Source organism: Carya illinoinensis, chromosome 10, assembly GCF_018687715.1.
Source record: "Carya illinoinensis cultivar Pawnee chromosome 10, C.illinoinensisPawnee_v1, whole genome shotgun sequence".
In the NCBI taxonomy this organism is placed as follows: domain Eukaryota; kingdom Viridiplantae; phylum Streptophyta; class Magnoliopsida; order Fagales; family Juglandaceae; genus Carya; species Carya illinoinensis.
In genome coordinates, this window is record NC_056761.1 from 36,606,744 (window position 1) to 36,616,263 (window position 9,520).

Here is a 9,520-nt window from a genome sequence, read left to right on the forward strand (position 1 = left end):
AACTTCTTGTACCATTGCCTCAGCTCTTACTTGAGGCCATAGAGACTCTTCTTGCAAACTAAGTGATATTTCCTTAACCTTTCTGGTTGCTCCATGTAGATTTCCTTCTCCAAATCTCCATGTAGAATGGTTGTTTTCACATCCATCTATTCGAGTTCCAAATTCAAGCTAGCTACAAATACGAGTATGAATCATATTGAGGTTATCTTCACCATCGGTAAAAAATATTTGTCAAAGTTGATTCCTTTGTTCTATAGGACAACCAATATGGCTTTGTGTTTCACAAGCTTTCCATGGCCATCTTTCTTCAGCTTGAACACATACTTGTTCTTTGTGCTTTCTTTCCTTCAGGAAGCTTCACCAACTCATAGGTCTAATTTTTCTGCAAGGAACTCATCTCATCTTGCATAACCAACATCCATATGCTTCTAGTTTGAACTTTCTGGATGCTCTCTATCTCCCATCATCAGTAAGCAAAATATAGTCTGATTCCGGATATCTCTTCGATAGAATCATATATATATATATTAGCAGGAATAACCACATATCTGTAAAGTTTGGTAAATCTAGGTCGTTAGAGTTTATTCCAAAAAATATAGAATATAATATAGGTTGCCTATAAAATAGGCCGCATGAATATTCATTAATCTCAAGTTATAAAATTAAAGGAGCATATATATATATATATATATGCTTTGGAATAAAATAGCATACAATAGTTCTCAAAAGTACACTTTATTGAGTTATTCTATTCTCAAATGGGCGTGTACACAATCAACAACACTTAAATGGTAAAATTTGATTGGTAAGATTTGAATTTTAAAATTTCTCTTTCAAATCAAATTATACCATGTAAATAGTACGTAATATAGATACATTATAATAGTATTACTCCACTCCAATACTGGAAGGAATGACCCTCAAATTTCAATCCATCACCACGATACATATTGTCTCTCAACTTTACTAATAATAATTCCTCATTAAATTGAGCTAATTTATATAGTACAGGTACTCCAAAAACCTGCATGCAGATGATCACATGATTATTAGGGAGCTGCAGCTCCAGATCAAACGTAAAAGGGAACGGTCTCGAATAATTTTCGAGATGAAGAGCCAGAAACAGGGTTAGGGCCAGGGGCAGGGGCCACACCAAAACCCAAAAGCTCGCTCATGGAACGGCCGTGAGGATTGGCGCTTGGAGAGCTGGAAATAGGGCCAGGGGCCACACCCGAACCCAAAAGCTCGCTCATGGAACGGTGAGGATTGGCGCGTTGTTTCTCACATAGGACCGGCAAATTTCCTCCTGCATAGTGCACATATATATGTATAATTTCATGTCAGAAAATCATATCATTTTTACGAAATACAACAATTATAATTAAGCAAAAATCAATATGAGTGCTCCTATTACAAGTAAGAATCGAATAATCAATTAGCTCTTGCATAATCTTCACTAACTCATAGGTCTAATCCCGTTCATTTCTTTTGAAAAAAAGTGGATGAATCTCATACTTGCATAAAAAAATAATAATAATAATAAAGTTATTGTTTTTAATTATAGATCTTACTTTTTTTTTAGTGTCTTGAATAACTAATACTATATCTAATATTACTCATTTACAAGTTGATTAGTAAACACAGTTTTACAATTACCATGATCAAAACCAACATAGTTATTTAAAAACAAATTCAAAGTATATGTTTTTTATGCCAACTGATGTAACAAACGTCCACATCAATTTTATATTTGCGTTTTTCTGTTTTTAACAAGTGAGTTTGGAAAATATTAGTCTTACGTACCCTCCCCGGCAGCCAAGTTGGAGTACAGATCGACAATGTTTGGGCACATTTGGTAACAATCCGGAGAGCAAAGCTTGGTAGTGGATTTTGCATCAAGAAGGGCATCTGATGAGATTCCAACAGTTTTCCTATCAACCCCACACGCTTCAACACATTTATCGGTATCAATATATTCAGTCATGCCATTAACCAATACTTCCGATGTCTTGCATTGGTACTCCACGTTTCCATGATCACTAGCCACTGACGTCTCCAACAAACACCTTTTGCCCGACGATGATATTGAAAATGCACAAACATTGTTTGGCAAATTCTCGCAAACAAGCTCGGCTACACACAAATGAACATATATCACACGCACAATTTAGAAAAGAAAAACTACATTTTCAATTATGGAGGAGGCAACTTTCATAGTGTTAACATGACATGATTTGATTTATAAGATAATTTAGTTTTAAATTCTGTCATGTCAACTATATGTGGGCAGATTCCAACAACAGAACAATCAAAACATACACAATCCTTAACAAATAAATCACTCAGCGTAACCATGACAAAGTGTGTGAAATGATCATACCTGTTGCAGCATGGAGGAAGAGAGAAGAGAGGAAAAGGACCAAGGGCAACTTGGATAAGAAAGCCATGGCTGGATTAATGTGTGATGGTTCCTGTAAGTACATGCCCTGGTTCCAAAGGGAAATGTGGAGTCTTTTTAACGATGGGATGTACTCAAAGGACAAGACAAACCAAATCTTTTGTGAGATGAAGTAAATGAATGAGGAGGTTCTACTTATATAGGTGGTGGCTTTCTCGGACAATACAATGAATTAAAGCGGAATCCATGGCCTACATATAGGAACATAGGCTTTGAAGGCTCCATTGCTTGTTTGTGTATCCCTCAAAATTAACTTATACCTATATTTGGAGGTTTGAGGTTAATTATATACCATATTCCAACTGAAACTCCTTTTGGAAAACCTCACTTTGGGATTTCTTGCTATTTTTAAGTTTCTGTTTGTTTACTATTTATATTATACACTGATTCCTGTTTTTGGTTGCAGCCAAAATATTATTCTTTTTTTTATATTTTTTTTTTAAATTTTAATCACACTTGTTAATATGATAAATCTTAATTGATCACAACAATTATAAAATTATTTAAATTATATATATACAGTAAATATATATGTGACTAAAAATTATCAAATTTAAAATGTTGATTTGCCCTATAATTCCTAAATTAAGAATCAATTAAAATCTAAAGTTTTTAAAAAAAAAAAAAAAATCTTTAACCATTGAATCGCTCGTATATGCTTGCATATTGCATGTTGAAGTTCTCGATTGAACAAGGAAAGAATTCGGGCCTTTTGTTATTTGTCCATTTGTAAGCTTGTAGCATCGATTCGGCCGATATCCAAGGGCCCACAAACATGTAAACAAGTCTAGGAACTTCATTCTTTAAAAACACAAACAGTCTAGGATCGAACGTTAAACTGTCTCAACCCCTGTCCAATACCAACTTGTCCCAAAAAGAAATTAAAAACACCATCAACCAACAAAATAAAGCATAAAAAATAAAAGATTATATATCACTGGCCTAATTCAAATTTGTCAGATATATTCTTTAAGAGAAATTATAGTTACAGTCATAATTATGCAAGCATCACAGAAATTACTTTAAAAAAATAAATAAATACAGAACCTATATGAAAAAAATAAAAATAAAAATAATAGTAGATACCACTCTTTTTCAAAAAGACTATACGATATTTGCGTATTCCTTAACTGTACGTAGTATTACTCATTTTTTTAATTAATATACATCTCTTTTCAAGTAATAAAAAATAAATGTGTTAGGGGTCAAAACAAAATTTTCCTTTAAATTAGTTGGATCGATCCAAGTGTTCCAAATGAATAAATCCAGTTTCAGCTTGAAGGAAAAAATGTTTCTTCTTCGAAAATTTTTTGAGATTTGTTTGAGTGAATTTTGAAAAATAAGCAAATTGTAAAGGCCCCATAATTTTTTTCTCTCTCTCACAAATTTTAGGTTGGCAGGGGTCTTTAGTCGGATGACTTGGCGCCATGGATAGAATAAGAAAAATGATGGATGCAACAACATGGTGTAATCGGCGTGCAATCACAGTGTCCATGTCATTTAATGAAACGGTGTTTTTTTTTATTCCAAAAAGTCTATTTGCACATGGGTTGGGGGGCCTCTACCATACACATTCATCCACGTGTAATAATGAAATAGAGTGTTTCGTTCATCTTCTTCTTCAAACATAGATTTTTTATTGTAACAATCCTTACCGCAAAGTCCCATTCGCTTCCATTTTCCACTTTCGTTGCGTCGGCGAATCCTTCTTCTTCTTCTTCTTCATCTTCTCTCTCTCTCTCTCTCTCTCTCTCTCTCTCTCTCTCACACACACACACATTTGAATCCCGCTATATCAAACTTCAATTTTGAATAATCTAAATCGTGTATTGGTTCCTTCTGTGTCCGATACCTAATTTTGCGAGGTTTGCTTTGCAACTCGAAGGATTTGAGTTTTTTGGTCTCTACTTTGTGTAGCTTTGTCTATGCTACATAGGAGTTTCAAGCCCGCCAAATGGTAATTTCTCCTATGTTTTCTCTCTCTCTCTCTTTGTTTTTTTTTTTTTTTTTTTTTTGGCTACTAATTTTCAATCCCTATTTGAGTTATGAGAAATCTTTGGAAATGAAACAAATTTTTGGATTAATGAATCGAGTTCCAATTAACGTGGCTGTTGTCAAATCCTCAAGCTTTCTCTAAAACGAAATAGATTCTATGTTGCGTGCTTCTTTCTTTTGAATTGTAGCAATATTTGTCCTTTTCACTCCCTTTCAGCAGTAGATTCTACTATTCGATTGATGGAATAAATTTGAATTTGTTGGATTTGGATCGTTGGTTTCTATTATAGCAAAACTGCGTTGAAGCTTGTGGTGTTGCGCATAAAGTTGTTTTACACCCTTCTTTTTTAATATCGGTTGACATAGCATTAACCACGTTAGCCAATTCCGCAAAAGGTACCCAATGGCGGGTACCTGTAGCAAAACTACTTTCACCCATATCATTCTAGGAAAAATATAGTTACAATCACAATTATGTACTAATTTGTACACCAATGTGATGTGATTGGTCAAAAAGTAGATTTTATTGAAAATAGTGTTAATTTAAATTTTAAATATGAATAAATCAATATTGGTACACAGATTAGTACGCGACTGTACTTATATGTAGCAAAACTCATCATTCTATCTTCCTCTCCTTCTCCCTCTCCATTTCGTTCTCCCTCCCTCCCCCTCGAAATTTCATCTCTTTAATGACAGAATTGTTAGAAAACTTCTAATGGGGACTGCTTCGAATGCCCTGCAATGGCATTTTATTTCAATTAATTCGTTTCATGGAAGTGAAAAAATTTCTACCACAAAAAGAACAACTCCTTCCCCTTCCTCAAAACACGACTCCAAGAAAATATTTGGAAAAATTCAAATTCTGAAGGCTGCCACATATTGTGCACACCTCACCGGCACACCCACCTGCCCAAACAAGATCAACGGGAAACGTATTATCAACAAGACTACAACAATGAAGACACCATTCTCACTCATTAGCACAAACACACCATTTCTCTGTCTCCTTTTATTTTTGGGAGAAGAAAATAAAAAAAAAAAGTGAAACTGAGGAAAGCTGAAATTAGAGAGAGAGAGAGAGAGAGAGAGAGAGAGAGAGAGATACGGACGGAGATGGAGAAGAGCGAGTGACTAAGAAGGTAAGGGATTCTGGGAGTGACCCATTGTTTTGGGGTTTTGACTTGGTTTGAACATGGTGGTGGCTTAGTTTTGTTTATTAATGATGGTGTGATCAAGATTAATAAGGATGATTAGTGGGTTTTTGGGTGTGATTAAGTGGGTTTGGATTTTCTTCATCTTGCTTCAGTATTCAAAGCTAAGATTTTGGTCGGTTTTTGTTTAGGAATTAGTATATTACGATGAGTCTGCTTGAGGTAGCATAGGTTAATTTTGATTGGTTCGGAAATTGCCTTCTCCTTCCCTAAGCCCAAGTTGCCAACAAACTCCTTCATCCTCTGTAAATCCAAACCCTAAGACCTAACCTATTCTCCTTCACCAAGCCTAGCTAGCTCCTTCATGGAACACCAAACTACCTGGGAGGCTTATAATTTAGTCCCGAATTCCTTCAGGTACCAGAGATGGTGAGGCTCACTACCGATTTGGAAAATCCCTCATTTTTCCAATGCCATTAAGGAGCGAGAGTTAGATCTTCGAGATATCATTCTCTTCCTCCCACTGTTTAAACTCTCTCTCTCTCTACCCCTGCCAAAATAGAAGGTCCCTCCTTCGAGTATCACATCGAAATGGTCTTACATATAATTGCCAAATAAGCTCCACATACAGCCAGTTGCCTCCCAATTCGACTGGCCAGTTGTCTCTAGCAAAACTAATAGAATAATTAAAAATTCTTAAGATAAATTACTACTTTTTAAAAATGAAACAAAATGTAAAGCCCCTGAAATTTGTTTCTCTCTCTCTCTCACAAATTCTAGGCAGACAGTCCTCTTCAGTTAAGCGACGTGCCAATAGGTAAGAGACTGACTAGTGACATGGCAAACACAGTGCTATTGACGTGGGCATTGATGTGGGTTTGAGTGATTGGGCTGGAAAGAGAAAGAACTTACTTGGGCTGGGTAAGAGTATCGGCAATGGCCTCGCCATTGCCAATTGCAAGTCCAAAATAAAGGTTGTTGGCGTTTTTGGTCTGCAATGGCCTAGTGAAAACTAAAAAGTTTGACATAAAGTGTACAGTAAATGTAAGGTGCTCTCTATGTCTGGCGAGCAACTGTTCCGAGTCTATGAATTTTTTTATTCTTTTTCTTTCACTCGCTCTCTCCCCTTTCCCTTGGTTTCTCATTTCTCCCCAACAGATTCACTCTTTCTTTCTTTCTCCCAAACTACTGAGCATTCGCCCTTCTTCTTCAGCCGCCGCCTTGAATCAAGTCCAGCGGTCGCCTCCTCCAGCAGACGCCGTCGTCTCCGAGCGCTAATGTAAGTCTCTCTTCCTCTCTCTTCCTCGCTCTTCTCTCCCTCTTCTTTGTTGAATACTCCGAACGAAACTCCAAACTCTTCTCTCCCTCTTCTCCGATTGCCTCCTGAAATGTCTTGTTTTTTCATCCATTTCGTGCCCTTATTTTCCCAGCCAGGTCGAATCAAAGCATCGGCTTTTGATACCCATCCCATGCCGAAGTCTCTTCCTCCACGAATCTCCCACTACAGATATCGTATGTTTGCATGAATACGATGTTTTTTTTTTCTTTTTCTTTTTTTTTCTTTTTTTGTAGATGAAATGGTAAAGGGTTGGCATTATTGTTTTTATTTTTTCCTGCATTTGGGCGAGATTCTTGGTTATATGTAAAATCTGTTGGTGCTTGGACCCTGATGCCTCGTCTTGACATTGCTTGATCATAAGATTTGGGGTTGTTGCTTGACATTGTTGTAGATGGAGGCTTGTTTGTCTATTTTATTTTTCTTCAACGTGTTTATCAATTCTTGGTCTGTAGTTGGGGAAATCAAGTGTATTTGGTAGACCACAGTCTTGAAATGGCAGTAGTTGAACTCTGCCACTTGGGAATAAAAATTAATATTATCAAAATATATAATATTTTATTATTAATTAGACTTTAAAATAGCTAGTCCAATGTGGACTAATATATCTAGAAATCTATTTTAGACTTACAAGTTACCATTCTAGCTAAATTATGGATTTGGCAATGGCTAGGCCATTGTGAATGCTCTAAGGCAAGGATTCAATTGTGGATACATGAGATAAAGATGCTCTGACTTGTGTGTGGCGTGTGGCGCGAGTAGGCGGTGGGTAGGAACTTCGAGTGGTGCGTGGGGCTGTGTGTAGTGCCGGAATTGGAAAATTGTTTCCCAAAAAATGAGCAAATCGCAAAGAAGCTAAATATGGGGATAATTATTGGAAATAAGATGACAATAGAAGTCTATGAGGCGTGGAAGAAAACAAATGGTGCAAGAATGATGATTTAAAGACACAAATGTGTTAAGTGAATGGGAAGTCTTTGGAATACGTGTGCTAAACAAAAAAAAAAAAAACCCAAAAAACACGTTGAAGATGAGACTTAGCATGAACAGAAAAAATAAATAAATAAATAAAGCTACAAGAGACACTAAAAAATCAGTATCTCTTATGCCTCGTACAATAACAAATTGGTATGAAATTGAGATAGAACAACTTGTATTTCTATATATCAAACTATAAAATGAGTGGCCCTGTTTATAGAGGAATGAGACATGAGATATAATGAAATTACAATAAATCAAATATAAAAATTGATACTGATTGATTTACATAATAAACTATATATGATAGATAATATATTCTAATGTCCGATGGTAGATAATATATTCTAATGTCCAGCACCATACATAGCAGTACTATGGAATTTTATATATTCGTCAATGTCTCCCCATAATCATTTATGATGGGGTAAAACAAGCACATGTACAAGACCCACCAAAGGTCTATGGAAGATTGAAGCCCACTATGTTAGAATGGAAGGGAGAAATAGAAGACCTGACAAAGCCAAATTAAGAGTTTATCGGACATAAAGTAAGGATGAACATAACGTTGGAGGGAAGAGAACACAACGCTGAGGATATGATGAGACATAAATCAATAAGATAGATTACAAGATGAGAGGGAGGCATTAGAAGAGATCGAGAGGTCGACTTCATGTGGAGAGCAGAAGGTAAGTGAAGAACTGTGTAATACTATAGTATAAATTTTACATCCCAGACTCGTGGACATGATAGGTACTCTTAGTGTAAAAATAAGTTATAAATAATTTAGACAATAGTATAATATAATACCATGTAATACTATGGTATAAAAATAAGTCTAATATAATAAGTTAGTAACACATAATACTATACTATAATAATATGCAATTAGACACTAGAAATTATAAGTAATACTATTGTGTGATAATATGTAATTAGAAACATAGTACTATACGTCTAGTATAAAAATAAATTAAACATTAGTATAGAAGTAAATTAGTAATGAATGATTTAGTTTTAATTTTTAATTTTTGAAAAAATTAAAATTTGAAAGTCCACCAAAAAAAAACTCGTTTTAAAAATCAGTTAAATATAAAGTTAAAGAAAATCCAAAAAAAGCTCAAATGCAAGTACTTCACTCTGATAAGTTAGAGTCGGAGTCGAATCGGAGTCTACACAAGTCAGAGTTCAAATTTGAACTCCAAAAAAGTTGGAGTCAGATTCGGAGTCGACTTTAGGGGAATCCGACTTCGACCAAATCGTAGTTGGGACACTATTTTGCAAATCTTCTAACCTATATTCAAACCCCCAGCATACGAGACAATCATGTTTTGCAAACTTTTTTATGAGAAAACAATGTCATGTTCTCCTCCTATATATTCATCTTAAAACCCTAGTTCTTCCTCTTACGCATTTCCTCCAACATTGTTTTCTCTCTTCCTCTTTCTCTCTTGTCCTCAGTTGACAGTAGCTAAAACCTAGTTCTTTGAATCTTTGTTCGAACTTCTCTCTCTCAGCCTTGCATCCTCTCTTTATTTGAGTCTCTATCTTGTCTTCCTCAATTGTCATCCTAATTTTCATTCTGGTTGTTGTCTAGGC

The 9,520-nt window shown here is 35.4% G+C and overlaps 1 protein-coding gene across 1 annotated transcript; it reads right to left on the reverse strand.

The window, feature by feature from the left end:
* Nucleotides 1-716: 716 nt before the first annotated feature.
* LOC122279962 lies at nucleotides 717-2,575 on the reverse strand. The gene is made up of 3 exons (XM_043090882.1): nucleotides 2,381-2,575; nucleotides 1,804-2,133; nucleotides 717-1,306 (listed from the first exon to the last, which is right to left on the reverse strand). The coding sequence occupies exons 1-3, from the start codon at nucleotides 2,481-2,483 to the stop codon at nucleotides 1,071-1,073; spliced, it is 669 nt and encodes a 222-aa protein (XP_042946816.1). The 5' UTR covers nucleotides 2,484-2,575; the 3' UTR covers nucleotides 717-1,070.
* Nucleotides 2,576-9,520: the final 6,945 nt, after the last annotated feature.